Source organism: Lithobates pipiens, unplaced genomic scaffold (genome assembly GCF_037356315.1).
Source record: "Lithobates pipiens isolate NorthernLeopardFrog02 unplaced genomic scaffold, aLitPip1_a1.2 Scaffold_16, whole genome shotgun sequence".
In the NCBI taxonomy this organism is placed as follows: domain Eukaryota; kingdom Metazoa; phylum Chordata; class Amphibia; order Anura; family Ranidae; genus Lithobates; species Lithobates pipiens.
Window position 1 is genome coordinate 365,014,620 of NW_027507748.1, and position 20,127 is coordinate 365,034,746.

Below are 20,127 nucleotides of genomic sequence, written 5' to 3' on the forward strand. Positions count from 1 at the left end.
CCAGACCGCATGTATACTGTATGTAGTTGATACACTTGGCCCAAACAAAAAGGCACAGTGAACACAGAGTTAGGCTTTAGTCTAAAAATCCTGCTCACCTCATGGGACCCAAGGAGTGGAGCTAAGCATACCACCACATCTGAGATCTAGCGTAAAGGACTGCAATGCGACTCCTAAGCTTAAGCAAGGGACGAGGGCACCAGAACAGTATTTTCAGCAGAGATCACTTACAGGCTTTCAAGAGTGGATTCTGCCCCAAGATCTTCATGACAATGTAATCTAAAGGCAGTAGTTCAGTGTGTGTGTGTATTTTATATATATATATATATATATATATATATATATATATATATATATATATATGTATGATATTGTGACGTTATAAAAGATGAGATAATTGACAGATGTTATGTTTCACCTAGCATACGTTCATGTGCAGGAAACTAAGATGGAATCCGGTTTGGGTTTTACCAGCCACCTTAGCAGGGTTGGTTACAGACCAGATTTTAAGGTCCACTTGTGTCCATCAACAAGTGGTATAAGTTAAGCAGGACTGGAGCAAAGAATTGCTCTTGGCCTGGGACTCGGGAAGCCAAATAACTGAGAGAGCTGCTTGTGGGAACTCTGCTTTGTAAGAGAAAAGGTTTGCAAGATCGTTGTTTTGTGGGTGACTGGGAGAAGCTTTGAACCGTGAGTTAGGAACCTGCAAATGTTCAGTTAGAGCCTGGATGGCAAGGATTTTTTTTTCTGTTTTTGTTATTTTTATGCAACCCATAAAAATAAACCTGGCTATAAGTCAGACTTTAAGAAAACCTGCTGTGTGGACTACCCTTTTCCCATGGAAGGTGATTCCCCCTTGAGCTAATCCCTGCCAAAACATATACATATATACACACAGTACTGTGCAAAAGTTTTAGGCAGGTATGAAGAAAATGCTGTAAATTAAGAATGCTTTCAGAAATAGAAGTGTTAATAGTTTATTTTTTTATCAATTAACCAAATGGAAAGTAAATGAACAGAAGAGACATCCCAATGAAATCAATATTAGGTGTGACCACCCTTTGCCTTCAAAACAGCATCAATTATTCTAGGTACAGTTGTGAAGGAGCTCATTAGTCCACTTCCTATGTTTTCTGAACCCCAGTTCCTATGCGTTTTTTTTTTTTTTGCATAAATCGCTTAGCCTAGTTTCCATGTCAAAAGGTATGGATTCTTCCATGAAGACCTCTTCTGGCTAGCCTTCTCTGCACAGTAGATGGGTGTATCTGGGTCCCACTAGTTTCTGCCAATTTTGTGCTGATGGCATTGCTGGACATGTTCCAGTATTGAAGGGAAGTAAGCATGATGTGCCTTTCATCTGCTATGTTAAGTCTACTTGGCCAACCACTGCACTTACGGTCCTCAACGTGGCCCGTTTCTTTGTGCTTCTTCAAAAGAGCTTGAACAGTACATCCTAAAGCCCCAGTCTGCTTTGAAATCTTTGCCTGGGAGAGACCTTGCTGATGCAGCTTAACTACCCGTTGTGTCTTTTAGCTGTGCTCAGTCTTGTCATGGTAAATGACCTGTGACATAAAACTGTCTTCCACAACCTCACCTTAGTAGCAGAGCTTGGCTGTTCCTCACCCAGTTTTAAGCTTCCTACACAGCTCTTTCTGTTTCAGGTAATGACTGTACTTCAACCTACATATGAAATTGATGATCATTAACAACTGCTTGATATAATTGGTTAATCATACACCTGACTCTATTCCTACAATATCCCTGAATTTGTGCAATTGTACAAAGCATGCAAGTGTAAGAATCGATACTGGTTTGAAGCCGGAGGGTAGTCGCACCAAATATTGAATTGATTTTGATTTTTCTTCTGTTCACTCACTTTGCATTTTGTAAATGATAAAAATAAACAACTGAATTATATATTTTGAAATCATTCTTACTTTACAGCATTTCTTCACACCTGCCTAAAACTTTTGCACAGTATTGTACACAGTGTAATTAATATATATATATATATATGTATGTATGTATGTATGTATGTGTGTGTGTGTGTGTGTGTGTGTGTGTGTGTGTGTGTGTGTATATATATATATATATATATATATATATAATATAATTTATACTGTATTAAGGTGAGACTTGATGGATAAGATCATGTCATATTTTGTGTCTGCTGCTTACATATGAAGTCTGTTGTCTGACTAAATGCCTTGAAGTAAGGCAGCTTTCACACTGCTCTGTTGAAAAAATGCATATGTATTTTTGATGCGTTATTTTATTTTTTTCCAATAGTTTCAGAGTAAACATAACAAGCTCACGACTTGCCCACACAGGGACGGAGATAAACAGTCACATGTAAGAACAAGTACAAATAAGCAATTTATAATGTTAAATCAGCAAAGGACTAGCCAAAACTAAGGAGGACCAGTAGGAAAGTCAAAGCAAACATTGCTATCTTTGCCAAGCTGTCCTCTAAGGGGTGACAATCCCCAATATCAAGTATCATCTAGTAAGAGAAAGGAAGAACAAAGAATTAGACAGGAGGAGAGAGGTTTAATGCGGCTTTTTAACCACTTGCCGACCAGCGCACGACGATGTACGTCGACAGAATGGCACAGGCAGGCAAATGGGCGTACATGTACGTCCCTTTAAATTTGCTGCCCTGCTATCGGGAGCGCGCCGCCGGCGGCGCGCTCCCGCGCTGGTCGGGACCTCTGTGAGTCCGGTCGCGGGACCCGCGGACTCGATCGCCGCGGGCATCCCCGCGATCGTCTCACGGAGTGGCCAAATGAAGAAATGCCGTTGTAAACAGTATTTCTTCATTCTGCCTAGCAACTAGTGACGCTGATCTCTGCTCCATGTGATTGGAGCAGAGATCAGTGTTCACTAAATGAAAGCCCAACCCCCCACAATTAGTAACACACCCCTAGGAACACTTAACCCCTACACTGCCACCCACTGGTTAACCCCTTCACTGCCAGTGTCATTTACACAGGAATCACTGCATTTGTATAGCAGTGATTACTGTATAAATGACAATGGTCCCAAAAATTTGTCAAAAATGTCCGATGGGTCCCCCACAATGTCGCAGCCACAATAAAAATCGCTGATCGCCGCCATTACTAGTAAAAAAAAATAATAAAAAACTATTAATAAAAATGCTATAAAACTATCCCTATTTTGTAAACGTTATAACTTTTGCGCACACCAATCAATAATCGCTTATTGCGATTTTTTTTACCAAACATATGTAGAAGAATACGTATCGGCCTAAACTGAGGGAAAAAATTTTTTTTATTTTTGGGGGATATTTATTATAACAAAAAGTAAAAAAGAATGCGTTTTTTTCAAAATTGTCGCTCTATTTTTTTTATAGCGCAAAAAAAAACGCAGGGGTGATCAAATACCACCAAAAGAAAACTCTATTTGTGGGAAAAAAAGGGCGTCAATTTTGTTTGGGAGCCACGTCGCACGACCGCGCAATTGTCAGTTAAAGCGACGCAGTGCCGAATCGCAAAAAGTGGTCTGGTCTTTGACCAGCAAATTGGTCCGGTCTGAAAGTGGTTAATGTGCTTCTGGTGTGTTTTTTTTTGGTTGCCTGACTCTCGGTATGCACCTATGAAACATGGCCACGTGACCCAAAAAATTCACCAATGGAGAGCTGCGTTTTTGGTGCATTTTTGAAAAGCACAACAAAGATGCAGCAAGCAGGACTTCTAAAAACTGACCGGTGTGAGGGGTCCCATTGGATCTAAAGGGATGTATTTTTCATTTTCTTTTGCTTATCTGAAAAACTGATCAAACACTGGTCAGTGTGAAAGGGCCCTTAGTTGTTATGCTTTGGAAACCCAGCATGCTTTGCACAAGCAATACAATAACATGCACTCTGTATATATATAAAAATTGAAAACTGATTTAGACTATGGTATGCAAGTAGAGTTATGTTTAATTCATTTTAATTTACTGCAATGCATTAAAAATGTAATTCTTTTAAGCAGACCATAGCTTATAGCTTACATAGATTCTTGTGGGATCGAAAGGACATTCATAGGAAATCTGGATAAGTTGTAGGTTGGTGAATGTACATGAAGACAGCAGTGTGCGACCTTGATTAGCCACAGTCATAATCACCGACACAGCAATGGCTACAGTGCAGGCAGCAGACAGCACCACATTAATTATACTAAGAAGCACTGTTGCCCAACGCTGTAAGACAAAACACAAGATCAGTAGTAATATACATAGACACATATACAATTAGAATAAATATTTAGTGCGGCATTAAAAAGGCAGCATAACAGCAGCTATTTCATCCATTGTCAATATTATCCTAAGGTAATACGTTCTTGCTTACCAGTGTAGCTTGTTTGAGGTATCGTGAAAGAACAATAGCAACTATTCCACAGGATATACTCTAGGGAGAGAGAAGAGAAAAAAACTGTGATAAACATTACTTGTATAAAATTCTTATAAAATAATAAAACTTTTATATGTACTGTGTATACATATAGAGAGCTGATGTCTTTTGGCAGATGAACCAGATATAAAGTAAGGCACCTTGCACCTAAATATCTTAAAGCGGGAGTAAACACTGTTTCAAAAAACACTTACATTCCCGGCATGCCGGAAATGCTAACTTTCACATTGGTTGTGCTCTCAACCAAACTTTCAAACCATCCAATGGCTGGTTTCATAACTGATCACATGTGCATCATTATGGCAGTTGAAGAATCATTAGAAGCCAAGATGGCAGCTTCCTTGACTGAAAACGATAGAAGGGTTTACTTCCACTTTAAGGCTTACAAACCTGGCCTAGCATTAAATCCCAGTGTTTTTAAGCACCTGGGGAGTCACAGGTAGTGCATACAGCTGGTCATCGAAGTGCATGGCTGCATGAGGCTGTACCCGGGTAAACAGAGTTGATTTTGGAGTAAACACATGCATGCGGGTGTGGTGTATTCCCCAAAAGCAGAAATTCTGCATTTGGTGGAATTTGGCATATGTACATGCATATGTTTACACCGATGAACCATAGGATTAAATTCTTTGGTCGGCTGTATATTTCACCTGTGGCTCCCTGGAATGGCTATGCATATTTTTAGGCCTTCAAATGCCCATGTGCTTTTAGCCTAGCTGCTGGAATTGTTGTGTTGGCATTTCTGTCACTAACCTCACACACTACGTGCTCAAAGAATTGACTTTGTAGAGAAATGTGTGCGTTCTATAAAGAGCATCTCTCCAAAGTAAGGGAAATCCCTGGTAGTCTGGTGGTCACAATTTTAGATTTTCTGTTACTCTCATTGGATGGAAGGCTACTCTGACTGGCAAAGTCACATGAATGCCATTTTAACCACTTGTGGACCGCCCATCGTAGATATACCGCAGCAGGGCCTAGTACATGATCTGACATTTCTGGGTCTGGGGCACGCACGTGGCTGCCGCCGGCCAGCTCTCGCTGTGATCACACACAGCGGCAGCCCAGTGGTGGGTACCTCGGACTCAATGACTGCCGGCACCCGGAGTGTTGAACGCTCTGGTGCGTTAGCAGCACATTCTTTTGAATGGGCTGCCTTAACACAAAGCAAAAAGATACCAAAGTGGAAATGGGACCTAAATCAGCTCAATACATTCCAGATGCATCAAAACAAGGTGTGAAAAATTGTTTTCATTAACCACATCAATACTGGGCACTTTCACCCCCTTCCAATTTTCAACTTTCAGCGCTCTAGCACTTTCAGTGACAATTGCTCGGTTATGCAATGCTTTATCCAAATTAAATTTTTTCACACAAATAGTGCTTTCTTTTGGTGGTATTTATTCACGACTTTTGCCATATAAGGGAAAAAATAGCAGAAATTTAGAAAAAAAACAATATTTTCTTCTTTCTATTTTAAAAGAAATCCAATAAAATCGAATTCTGTCATAAATTTAAGCCAACATGTATTCTGCTACATGTTTTTGGTAAAAAAAAAAATCCTGTGTATAATAATTGGTTCGTGTGATCATGCACAGATGTACACAAATGATTATGAACATGATGTCCCTGGAGTTCCTGTTGGAAAAACCTGAGAGCCAAGAAGGTGGCTCTCAGCCCTCTCCAATTGGAGGACATCCCCGTGTCCCTGAAACTCCAAGATCCTTGGGCCAGACCTTTCTCCAGGTGTGCTCCCCAACCCGTGCCGCTTGCGTCCGTTGTGACGACCTTGGACACTGGAAGTACCCATTCTAGCCCCTGAGATAGATATGCTGCTCTTCACCACCACAGGGACCTCTTTAATTTTATTGGAATGAGAACCGTAAAATCCAGAGAACTCTGGGTACGATCCCAAACATCCAGAATGAAAAGCTGCAGGGGGCAGAAGTGTGCTCCCACCCACCTTACCACTGGAAGGGCGGACGTCAGCAGACCCAAGGCTGACATGACCTTTCTTATAGAGATTTGTTGATTGCTTTGTAGGACTGCCAAAGCCTTGTCTACTTTGCAAATTTTCTCCTCTGGGAGAAAGACTCGCTGCTGTACCCTAGGAACGTCACTCTCTGCGATGGAACCAGGTTGGATTTCTGCAAATTTAAGAGCCATCCCAATTGTTCCAAAATATTTCTTGCTACCTGCAAATCTTGAACCAGCTGCACCGGTGAAGACGCTAACAGGAGCAGGTCGTCCAGGTATGCTACCATTGAGATTCCCCTGAGTTGCAGAAAAGCCAGAGCCCACCATAAATTTGGTGAATATCCGGGGGGGGGGGGGGAAGAGGATAGCCCAAAGGGGAGGGTTCAAAACTGAAGATGTACTACTTCTGACCCTGACTTCACTGCCAACCTGAGGAATCTCTGGCTGTCCTCGGCAATTGGAATGTGCAGATAGGCGTCCCTTGGATCTATGGACGCCATGAAGCAATTTGGAGGCAGCAGTGTTTTCATGGAAAAATTGGAATCCATCCGGAACCTTTTGTAACAGATTGACAGATTCAAAGGTTTCAGGTTCAGGATAAGCCTGAACTTCCCTGAAGGCTTTCTGACCACAAAAACGTGGGAATAGAAACCTCTGCCTATCTCCCCAGGAGGAACCCGTGACACTACATCCTGCTGCTCCAAATCCTTCAGAGAAGTCAGAAGGTCTGCCGCCTTCTCTGCACACCTAGGTAGATCCATGATTAACAACCTGTGAGGGTGGGGGGGGGGGACTTGAGAACAGCAGTCTGTACCCCCTCCTTATAATGCCTAGTATAAAAGGATTGGAGGTAACCGACTCCCACTGTGGGAGGAAAGCCCCCAGTCTTCCTCCCACCGGGGTTAACTTGTCATTGGGACTGCTCAGGAGGGCGAAAAATCGCTCCCCCATGCCCTCTGCCCTTGTTGGTCCAGAATTTTTTCTGGGACTCTGTCCTCGGAAAGTTAAACTTCCTTTGTGGGCGAGTCTTCTTTTTCGATTTTTCCCCTACTTTTTTCTTTGAGGAAAAAGCCTTCTTTTTATCCGCTGTCCGATCAAGGACAGCCTCCAGGTCTGGACCGAACAGTAAATCCCCTGTGAAGGGAATACCACAAAGCTTGATCTTTGAAGCATTGTCCCCTTGCCATGTTTTTAATCAAAGTGCCTTTCTAGCTGAATTAGCCAAGGCAGAGGATCTAGCAGATATGTGGACCGACTCTGCTGACGCATCCGCTATGTATGCGACTCCTTTTAAAAGCATTGGGAAGGAGGAAAGAATTGTTTCTTTTGCGGCCCCTGCCTCAATATGGGCTTTTATATGAGTCAACCAATGCTCCAGGTTACATGCCACCACTGTGATAGCCATGGCAGGCTTAAGATTGCTTAAAGAAGAATCCCAAGATTTCTTGAGGAGAGAGTCCATCCTCTTGTCAATAGGGTCGGCTAGCATACCCATATCTTCAAAAGCCAAATCTGTCCTTCTGGATACCTGAGAGAAGGCTGCATCCAGTCTAGGAGATTTGTTCTACACAGCAGATTCATCCTCTGAAAAAGGGAATCTGCGTTTCAATGCTCTAGAAAAGAAAGGCTTCCTCTCTGGGTCTCGCCGTTCCTTCCTAATGGAGTCTACCAGAACTTCATGCGCTGTGAAGACCCTTCTCTTCGTTTCTCCGAGACCTTCATACATCTGGTCATGCAGAGACTGGGATTTTTTCTCCTCTCGGATACCCAATGTAGTGTGAATAGCTCCCAGGAGCTCTTCTACTTCCTCCAAGGAGAGCTTGTAACTGGAGGACTCACCATCCACTTTCTCTCCCTCTGACTCAGAGTCTGAGGATTCACTGTCATGATCATCCTCTAGTGTTGTTCTGCTACCCCCAGGTAACCCTTTATTAGCAGAGGGACCTGCCAAGGGGCCAGGTGTGACATCCTGTTCTGCTGGCAGAGGACTAGCTGGGGGCTGTATAGGCTGAAAATTCTCAAAGCCTTAAAAGACTGAAAAGTGCTGGAGAGCTCTTTAACAGAAGCCACCAGACTAGAACTTTGTTCCTCAGCATGATCCCTGACTAAGCCCTCAATGCAATTCCTGCATAACACTTTCCCCCAGGATTCCTCTAACACACTTCTACATAAGGGGCACTTCTTCTTGGACCCGTGTGAGAGCTTAGATTTTTCCATGGACTTGTCCTGTAACGACAAAAAAACCCCACCAGCGTCAACCCCTGCAGGCAAAAAATTAACACCAGACCGACACCAGGAGTGCACCCTCCCAGGACCAACCACCACCAGGGTCCCAGACATGCAACTCCTCTACTCCCACCAAGGAGGGGAGATAACACGTGAAGTTAAACAGGAAGAAGTAAGGGAACACCACCCCAGGGTTCCACTTACCTTAGAATGGCTGGTGCTGGCATCACCCGAAACCGAATGGGAACCATCAGTCTCAGACTGATCAGTCTCAGACATCCCTTCGGTCTGAACGGTCGATTTGCCACAAACTGCTCCACTTAGCTGTCGTTACAGCATGAATGGGGCAGACACCAGCCTTTGCGCCATTCGGGTGAACCGGATGTGACCTCTCCCGTCAGAAAAGTCGTGGCACGCCATCCGACCCAGCGTTGCGCCCACACAAACAAGGGAGAGACACGGACACTTCCAGTGAACACCTTCCCCAGGCAGCACCAAAATGAACGTCCCAGGCCTCCGCTTTCCCCAAGGAAGGATGGGACGCGCCAGATACTGCAGGTAACGGACTCCCCAGCCCTGCTGCAATGTATGAGATACCTCAATCTCTCCAGACATCCCTTCGGCCAGAACGAACATTCCGCCTTTGGGATAACACTGGACTCAGCCTCCCCAGCTGATCTAAACCCAGGTTCCTAGCGATGTCTCCTCGCCGGAGAAAAAAAAAAAAACTGAAGGGCTAGAGGGAAGAAATTGGTTTTGAAGATCTGGTGGAGGTGGTGTTTCCTGAGAAGGGAGGAGCCGAGGTCTCAAGTGTGCTGTCCTGAAAGATGAAAGAGGGAAAAAATGTTGCGGCTGGAACAACGCTTTAAGTTATTTTTTTTGTTTTCTGGCTGGAGAATGGGCAGTCCAATATAGGTACCTTTACACATGCATAGTATGTATGTAACATATATTTATAAATGTTTTGGTATTGATAGGTGCTATACAGTGAGTGCAGCTGTCAATTGTTTTTTCAGCTGATTACTCTTTTCCATATGTATGCAACATAGCAATAACTGGCTGTACAGACATACTTCCACTACATTTTATATTAAAGGATACATTTTCTGAGAGAAATATGGGGGCCATTTTCATAGTTGTATAGCTGTGAGTAATTAACCCAGAACAAGCGTGAGATGAGGACTTCTACCTTTATTTTGGCTTTCCTTATCTCCATGCTTGTTCCCTGCCAGTTGCAAAGCGTTACAGCAAAGTACTCTGATCAAAAGCAAAGATTTAATTGCATGCAAAGATTAGTAGGTTTATAAAATCAACAAGAGGCACCCACAGACCTGTTTGCTTTAAGTCCTACAGGGCCACGCAAGACCTGGTAGCCGTGGCTTATATTCCAAGGTGGATGTTCTGGCTGATTTCTCTAGTGACAGATGAGAACAGGTAGCTAACATTTTCAGAAGGACATCAATTTCCTCCTCATTGAATTGAATCTCCCCTTCAGTCCATAATGAATTCTGCTGCCAGACTTGTCCACTTTATCAACTGTTCAGTGCCTGCTACCCCTCTGTCAATCCCTTCATTGGCTGCCACTCACCCAACAAATTAAATTCAAAATACTAACAAAAACTTACAAAGCCATCCACAGCCTGGCTACCAGCTACATCACTAACCTAGCCTCAAAATACTAAAGCATTCTGTTCCTCCCTCCCAAGACCTCCTGCTCTCTAGCTTATAATTTCCTCCCGTTCTCGCCTCCAGGATTTTTCCTGAGACTCTCCCATCCTATGGAACTCCCTATCTCAATCTCAATCCAGCTATTTTCTACTCTGTCCACTTTTACGTGATCCCTGAAAACCCCCCATCTATTCAGAGAAGTCTACCTAACCGCCACCTAACAACTGAATTTCCACTTTCCATCATCAGCTCATCTCTCACAGTTATTACCATTTGTATCACTTGACCCTCCCTTTTAGTTGTAAGCTCTAACGGGCCTTGTGATTCCTCCTGTATTGAATTGTATTGTAACTGTTCTGCCTGTCCTCATATTGTAAAGTGCTGCACAAACTATTGATGCTATATAAATCCTGTATAATAATCAGCAGTGCCAACCCCTGTAGGAAAAGCCAATCCCCAGACGCAAAATCTTTAATTTACATATATATTGAATAGCCATGAGATGATGTGATGTAGTGACATCACCAAATCAAATTACAAATCTCCTGAAACTAGCAGTCAGAAGCAGCAGTGTCTTAGATTTCACAGATCTCTACAGATATACAGCTACAGGGCTTGAAAAAGTATTCACACCCCTTGAAATTTTCCACATTTTGTCATGTTACAACCAAAAACGTAAATGTATTTTATTGGGATTTTATGTGATAAACCAACACAAAGTGGCACATAATTGTGAAGTGGAATGAAAATGGTAAATGATTTTCATATTTTTTTTACAAATAAATATCTGGAAAATGTGGCGTGAAGTTGTATTCAGCCCCCCTGAGTCAATACTTTGTAGAACCACATTTTGATGCAATTACAGCTGCAAGACATTTTGGGTATGGCTCTACAAGCTTTATACATCTAGAGAGAGATATTTTTGCTCATACTGCTTAGCAAAATAGCTCAAGCTCTGTAAGATTGGATGGAGAGTGTCTAAACAGCAATTTTCAAGTCTTGCCACAAATATGCTTTGTTCTAAACCATTCCATTGTAGCTCTGGCTGTATGTTTAGGGTCATTGTCCTGCTGGAGGGTGAACCTCTGCCCAGTCTCAACTCTTTTGCAGACAACAGGTTTTCTTCTAAGATTAACGTGTGCTTGGCTCCATCCATCTTCCCATTAACTCTGACTAGCTTCCCTGTCCCTGCTGAAGAAAAGCATCCCCACAACAGGATGCTGCCACCACCATGTTTCACGTTTGGGATGGTGTGTTCAGGGTGATGTGCAGTGTTTGTTTTCCACCACACATAGCATTTTACTTTTATGCAAAAAATTTCAATTTTGGTCTCATTTGATCAGAGCACCTTCTTCTACATGTTTGTTGTGTCCCCCACATGGCTTCCCGCAAACTGCAAACGGGACTTATTATGGCTTTCTTTCAACAATGGCTTTCTTCTTGCCACTCTTCCATAAAGGCCAGATTTGTGGAGTTATAGTAATAGTTGTCCTGTGGACAGATTCTCCCAGCTGAGCTGTGGATCTCTGAAGCTTCACCAGTTACCATTGGTCTCTTGGTTGCTTCTCTGATTAGTAGTCTCCTTGCCCAGGCCTGTCAGTTTAGGTTGAGGGCCATGTCTTGGTAGGTTTGCAGTTGTGCCATACTGATGGATTGAACAGTGCTCTGTGAGATTTTTAAAGCTTGGGATATTTTCTTATAACCTAACCCTGCTTTAAACTTCTCCACAACGTTATCCCTGACCTGTCTGGTGTGATCCTTGGCCTTCATGATGATGTTTGTTCACTAAGGTTCTCTAACAAACCTCCAAGGGCTTCACAGAAAAGCTGTATTTATACTGAGATTTAGTTACACATAGGTGGACTCTATTTACTAATTAGGTGACTTCTGAAGGCAATTGGTTCCACTAGATTTTAGTTAGGGGTATCAGAGTAAAGGGGACTAAATTCAAGTGCACGCCACACTTTCCATATATTTATTTGTAAAAAAATTGAAAACCATTTGTCATTTTCCTTCCACTTTATAATTATGTACCACTTTGTGTTGGTCTATCACATAAAATCCCAATAAAATACATTTACGTTTTTGGTTGTAACATGAGAAAACGTGGAACATTTCAAGGGGTATGAATACTTTTTAAAGGCACTGTATAAGACAGTAGTTACAAAAGTGTCATGGTACCCTCACATACTAGGGAGTACACTGCTATTTTTCATGAGATATTCAAGTCAAAAAGGTACATACAGATTACTTATTAGGCTTTCTTGTATAGTCTTTTTTTCACTTTTACTTACAGGTAAACCTATAATAAGGCTTACCTGTAGGTAAAAAAAGATATCTCCTAAACCTGTATGGTTTAGGAGATATTCCCCTAGCAATGAGCCGCTGATTGCAGCGGCGCATGCGCACAGGGGTTTCTCAGCTGGAAGCTCGGCAGACACCAGACCCTGCCGGAAAGAAATCTCTCGCGAGTGACGATATTGCCGCTCCGCCCACTCACAGCGCCGGAGCCGCGATTTCCGGAAGACACGCTGAGGGAATGTGTCAGGTCCCTCGGCGTGTATCGGCCTCATTCTAAGGTAAGTATTTCATAATGAGCTAGTATGCGGTGCATACTAGCTCCTTATGCCTTTTCCCTTGCAGGTATGAAAAAAAATAATAATAATTCAGCGGGTTTACTACCACTTTAATGTTCCCTACAGGCGGTCCCCTAGTTACAAACATCGAATTTACAAATGACTTCTACTTACAAACGGAAGGAGACAACAGGAAGTGAGAGGAAATCTACCCCTAGGAAGGGAAATTCACTCTTGTAATGCCGAGTACACACGATCGGTTTGTCTGTCAGAATAAACTCTGACTTTTTTTTGGATGGAGTTCCGACGGAGTTCCGCTGAAATGGACTTGCCTACATACGATCACACCAAGGTTCGTTTGTTTAGAATGCGATAACGTACGACGGGACTAGAAAAGGAAGTTCAATAGCCAGTAGCCAATAGCTGCCCTTGCGTCGTTTTTGGTCCGTTGGAATAGCATACAGACAAACGGTTTTCCCGATAGGAATTGATTCCCTCAGAAAGTTTTAAAACATGTTCTATTTCTAGGTCCCTCAGAATTTTCAAAAGAAAAAGTCAGATGAAGCACACACACGATCGGAATATCCGATGGAATGATTCCGTCAGACCTTTTCTGCCGGAAAGTCCGACCATGTGTACGCGACATAACAGTTATTATGGTGTCTACACTGATGCTTTATCACCAAGATTTGTTTCCACAACAACCCAAAATTTTCAAAATCCAACTGTCATTGGGACAGAACGGGAGATGAAATCTTCTGAACAGGGGCACAGACAGCAAAACAAACATTACAGGGATGTTAACCCTTCCCTATGCTATAGAAAAAGCTTAAAAATCGTTTTTTTGGCTGGAGCTACACTTAAAAAAATTACCTGTTCCAACTTACAAACAGATTCAACTTAAGAACAAACCTACAGACCCTATCTTGTTTGTAACCCAGGGTATTACATAGCTAATCTTCCCTTTTTGAGTTCAGGTCCATTTTAAAGCTGAACTCGAGGCAGTATAGAAGTATTATAAGATATTAAGATATCATTAAAACACTAGATGATGAAAGGGCTTTTAATGATGTCTCCTAGACATGGTTAAAACAGGTATTAAAGCATATGAGCTTCACAGGTAACTTATTGTTAATGCTCTACAATACTCCTCAAATCTATATTTCCACTCTATTGGATTATTCCCCACTGTAAAAAGGGAAGAGACAAGGTTATGCTCTTCCTTTTTCAGCCTCAGCTGGACATACCCAACATAATTTCCCATAAAAATGTTGTTTGTGTCCTTCTGAGGATTGTATGTAAATCTCAATAATGAGGGATTGTTTCTCTCCAAAGAGGTGCCTGGCGTGTTAAAGGATGGGTTGTCTCAGTGTAGATTCAAGATACAATCGGACGCTATCACCTATCTAGGCATTGTTATTCCCTAGGAAATATCAGTAATAGAAACTTTGGTCCTGCTATTGCCAAAATTGAAAGGGAACTGTCTACCATGGACAGGTGCCAATAGATCAAAATGTTCCGTTTTATTTAATTAATATAGCCCATGCCCATCTGCCTTTCCTGCTGAAACATAAGGATGTACAGAGGCTTTTTGGACCTTTATTCGCAAAGGGAAAAAGGCCCAAATCTCTCTAGGTAAACTCAGCATCTTCATGCTGCAAATAAGTAATTTTCCCAAATATCCAGCTGTACAATTTGGCAAGCTTAGCCTGACATGTGAGGGACTGGATTAACAATACTGTACCTATTTTTAAACAATTACCGCACTACAGTTAACGATGCCCTGGTCATTGCTAGTGACCTTGCATACCGCCATGTGTCATTTTCTTAACTATATTATGAAAGACATGTTACTTAGATAAACCATTATAGTTTGGAGTAAACTAAAAAGCTATTTTGACTACTGTGGGTGCCCTCAATCATAATGCCCTTTATCTCTTCTATATATTGTAAAAGCATATCAAATTTGGACAGTAAAACTCATACTAGATGTCTCATGACCTTTCCTCAGATCTCTCATTTTGCGTTTTCTGACTGCAACTTTGGAACACCTGGCAACTTTTCCTTAACAGACTAAGCTAGACAACGTTGCCTCCTTCAGCAAAGGAAATCATTATAAGAATTGTATATTTATCCAAAGTCTCATAGGTCAGGACACAAACTGTCCACCTCTCCTGACATTCAAAATGGCACATATGTTGGGCAAGCCCTTGGAGGATACTGTGAACATAATATAAATAGGTGGAATGCTATAAAACATGCAAAAATTCACAAGAAGTGGAGTGAGATTCAGCTCAAAATTGTACATAGGGCCTATGAAGCCTTTAATATGCACCTTAGAATTGACTCCAGGGTTGGATAACTGACTGCCCAAAGATCAAACTATCTTTGCCTAACCTGGTCCACCATAAGTGACAATGTTTGGTCATAGCAGCATTTTGGAAGAGTGCTGTTGATTATTTAAACAAGGTAATCAATAAATATAGGGTCCCCCCCTTAAGATGTGACTATTAAATCATATAGAGCAATCTCAGGGAGACCAAACTTCCCATCTGATGGGATGGAAGCACATATGTATATTAGACATTAAAATGTGCATCTTAAATAGATGGTTACAATCTGTCTCCCATACCTTATCTGATATTAGAACTCTGCTATATAATTAAATGCCTATGAATCAAATACATAAGTCTACAGAAGGATAAGCATATTGAGCAATTTTTCAGGGTTTGGACTAACTTTATTATAACAGAATCTTCAGCAGAGCAATTACAAGATATATGTTCAGTCACACAACTTGGTATGCCTTTGAAAAAATGTGGTATGCCTTTGACGAACTCTGGGCAAGCTAGAAGTATTTTGGGGTAAGTAGTCTTGCTGGACAGAGCTCCCAACTGTCCCTTATTTAGAGAGAGTGCCGGTTCACATTGGGATGACTTGTCAGGCGACTTAGCCACCTGACAAGTCGTGTCCTGTTCTCTACAATGGAACCGTTCTAATCGGAGCAAGACAAGTTGTTCCGACTTAGAAAAAGGTTCCTGTACGACTTTGGGGGCGACTTGAGGCAACTTTCATTGACTTCTATAGAAAAGTCATTTTGCAAGTTGCTGCATCGGTCGTGTCCAGGTCGCCTGAGGCAAGTCATGCTGCCTCAGTGTGAACCAACACAGACTGTATGCATTTTGAGGCCAAAGCCCCCTGTCCCTCTGACAGCCTCAGGTGTCCCCCTTTTTGGTCTGATATGTATATCTCCATACAATATATACTTTTGTTATGCTGCACTAAATGTTTTATCCAACCTCTATGTTACTGCATTTGCTATTTTGAAAAGCCAATATAAAAAGTAGAAAAAAAAGTTCAAAAAAGTACTTGTGTAGTTTAGCCAGTCATGTTCTGCATATTAGAGTTTTGTGGTCACTGTAAAAGGGTCTGTGGCAGGGACGTTTCCTTTGCCTAAATATTATACGCTAAAAGGTATCCCAATTCAACATTTCAGAACGTTGGGATGTATACATATGGATGTGTAAAAACAGTTAAGAGTCAGAAAATCTGAAGACTTCCCTAGAATACTGTGCACCAGGGCTGCTTAGGGACAGAAATTAGGGTGTAGTAGGGGAATCATATTGTTACTAGCCTTTGACGAGGATGGTTATTTCTTGGTGCTTTTTGCACTGCAATATGATATTTCTTTCAAAGAGCTCAAATTAGTGTTTGTATCCTTTTATCTGTACTATCCATTTTGTCTATTTATATGTATAAAGCACACACTGCAATTAAAGAGTTTTTAATAAAAATGTACATGTATTACATTTTTATATATATATATATATATATATATATATATATATATATATATATATATTTATACACACACAGTATATAGAAAGAGTTTGTTTACACCCAATGTAATCTGATTCGCAATCCAGATATAAGGATATTTCATGCCTACTTCTAGAGTGGATGCTTTGTGCAGCTGAATGATGTAATTTGCTTGCTTCATGTACTTACTATAGTAAAAATGTATTTATATGCCAGGACTGCTTATCATGCTTTAAACAACACATGCCTGTGGCTACATGAGTGCCAATGTAACATTTTATCACTACCCTGCTCTTTGTATACTTTTTCCATTTATCTTTTGTATGACTCATTTTACCCATTAAAACATTAATGAAGTGGTATGATATAGAGGGATGAGTTCTTTTTGAGTGGGGGCAGACTGGCCATTCTGGTACTGCCTGGAGGGCCCGGGTCAGTAGGGGGTCCATGAGAGGCTCAGTCCGCCCCTCCTACCCATCCCTGCTGAGGGTTGATGCAGCACTGGGAGAGGACTCATGCGCTGGCTGGGATGAGAGCAATGGTGCAGCCACGGAGGTGATTGCAGCCGCAGCCACTTCGGCCACCTCTCCCCCTGGGTAATTCAGCTGAGGGGTGGGGCCAGTATCCACATTCCTGCAATGTGGGACAGCCAGCGCGGAGCTGGAGGTGTGCTGGAGAGTGCACTGCAGAGCTGACTGGTCTCAGAGATGGTAGCAAACCTGTGTGCAGCACAGCAGCAGGTTAGTTACTGACCATTCAGGCACCCGGGCTCTTATTTGTTCCCTTTTGGTCTGTTAAATGTACTATTGAACATGTTTTCTAATATCTGTTCAACAAGTGCAAAAAACAAAACATACCTGTTCATCCATCTTGAAATTGTATGAGCTGATAACTTCCTGTACGCTCTGCCTCTATTAATCAGCATTGTTCTCTGCTACTTCAGTGGACTACAAAACATGTCCCCCAGTCGTGGAGAAAAGAGGGAGGTGCTATGTTGTCCTAACACACTCCCTTTCATGGGGGGGGGGCAACACTGTTCAGTACCATTGTCACCCTAGGACAGGAAATTAAAGGCTGAATTATCAGGTTAAAGTAAATGTGGCTTTTGAGAAGCATCTAGTACAAACAAACATTCATATCAATGAGAGGTATTTTTTAAATTGTATTAGTTAAGAGTGCTACGAACTGCCAGCATAGTACCATCAGGATCTGACAGTCTTTATAAAATCCTAACATAGGTCTTCTATTGCATCTCAAAATGATTCTAATAACATCCACTGATCATGCCCTGAGGAAGAGGGGGGCCTTAAAATACGTTAGCTATATTTGATGCTCTCAACCAATAAACATTTCACAAAGACCTCTGAGTGATATGAACTTTTGTACTAGGCACATCTTACCGGATCTAACGAATACCTATTATGCCGCGTACACACAACCGGACTTTCCAGCTGAATAGGTCAGACAGAATCATTCCGTTGGATATTCCGATCGTGTGTGGGATAATCCGATCATTTTTCTTTAAACAATTCAGACTGACCTAGAAATAGAACAGGTTTCAAATCTGTCCGACAGACTCAATTCCTATTGGGAAAACCGTTCATCTGTATGCTGGTCCAACGGACCAAATATGACGCAAGGGCAGCTATTGGCTACTGGCTATTGAACTTCCTTTTCTACTCCCGTCATACGTCACCACGTTCAAAATGAATGGACTTTCGAACTGACTTTATCCGTGCGTGTGTGGGCAAGTCCGTTCGTTCAGAAGTCCGTCATAACTGCGTTGAAAGTCTGTCGGGAAGACCACCAGACCTTTTCTGCCGGAAAGTCTGGTCGTGTGCACGTGGCATTAGCCTGAATGATTTGTGGCCAGGAAATTTGGGGGGACCTACCACCTGTCCTTATGTACCACCTAATATCTATTTTTATATGGAATAAATTGAAAATTATGTGAGATCTAATGTTAAAACCACTTGATCTTACTGGATCTAACGAATATCTATTAGCCTGAATTATTTCTGTTCAGAAAACTGCATGTGGGGGGACTAATCTGTCCTTATGTACTACCTAATATCTCTAATTGTACATGGAATATCTCTGAAATGATGTGAGATCTAACATTAAAACCACTTGATCTTACCAGATCTAACAAATATCTATTAGCCTGAATGATTTTTTGCCAGAAAATGTGATAATGGGGGGACAACCCCCCATTAATCACTTAAGTCTCCAATTATGTGAGATCTAGCATTAAACCACTTGATCTTACCAGATCTAACAAATAGCTTCCAAAATAGCTGTTTGGTAAATTTTTTGATAAGGTTTAGCCCCCCCCCCCCCCCAGCAAATAACTGTTAATATTGATTCTTCTGTGTGAGATCTAACACAAACAACGTTTGATCTAACCTGATCTAACAAAGATCTAACAAACTGCATAAGATTTTCTAAAAAAATTGATATGGGGGCTAACCCAGGAGCAGGTTGGGAACCCAGCCTGCTTTCCTCTAATGATCGGACTTATCCTGACAGACCCCTCTGCACAGCCTTTCACTGGGAAGCTCAGTGTCCATCTGCTTCTCCTCCCCCAGCTCTTATGCAGCTGAGAACAGAGGGAACAGAGGGAATGTGATCACTTATAAAAAAGGGAACATTTATAATGTTTTTAATCTATACACAAATGGTTTGCTTTTTATTTATATTTCAAACTGAATGAATTGTTTTCCAAGGTGATCGTTTACAACCACTTTAAGCACCTGGGAACACAAGGCAGCAGCAGCAATCAATCTAATAATTCCTATGAACAGGACTTTATTTACACAGTGCAGCAAGATTAAAGGAGTAGTTAACAGGATGTGATAACTTATTTTTTCTTTCTCCCCTATTCTGCCCTATGAAAGCACTGTAGGAGAGAAGGTTACAGGAGATGTTTACATGACTCTTTAGGTCTCCTGCACTTGGGGCTGTTTAGCTGCAGTGCTTACCTTCCACTGCTTCAGGCCATAAAATGGCGATACAACTCAGGACAAAGTTTGGCCGCAGCCTGCAACAGATTTTGATAGGCTGTCTGCAGCCCGGCTGGACACTGTACCTGTCCCTCAAGGGCGTACTAGAGTGGGGAGTAACGCACTGGAGCTTCGGTGCCCATCTGAAATGGGTCTAGTTCAGGAAACATCTGTCTCTTCTCATTTGCTAGAAAAAGAAAGCGGTAATAGCTTTCTAGTACACAGCATTATATACACTGCCTTGAAAAAGTATTCATGACATTATGTTATGTTACAACCAAAAACGTAAATGCATTTATTGAGATTTTATGTGTTAGACTAACACAAAGTGGCACATAATTGTGAAGTGGAAGCAAAATAATAAATGGTTTTCAAATTTTTTACAAATAAATATCTGAAAAATGTGGCGTGCATTTGTATTCAGCCCTCAGAGTCGATACTTTGTAGA

General features: G+C 41.8%; 1 protein-coding gene across 2 annotated transcripts in view; it reads right to left on the bottom strand.

Annotated features, from left to right (window-relative positions):
• TMEM54 (transmembrane protein 54) overlaps positions 1 to 20,127 on the bottom strand; it is a 67,714-nt gene that overhangs the window by 25,290 nt on the left and 22,297 nt on the right. For both annotated transcript variants that reach the window (XM_077482030.1, XM_077482031.1), the window contains exons 3-4: positions 4,352 to 4,411; positions 4,015 to 4,203 (exon numbers count right to left, since the gene is read on the bottom strand). In XM_077482030.1, coding sequence (XP_077338156.1) covers positions 4,015 to 4,203; positions 4,352 to 4,411 — 249 coding nt within the window. The remainder of the gene's footprint in view (positions 1 to 4,014; positions 4,204 to 4,351; positions 4,412 to 20,127) is intronic.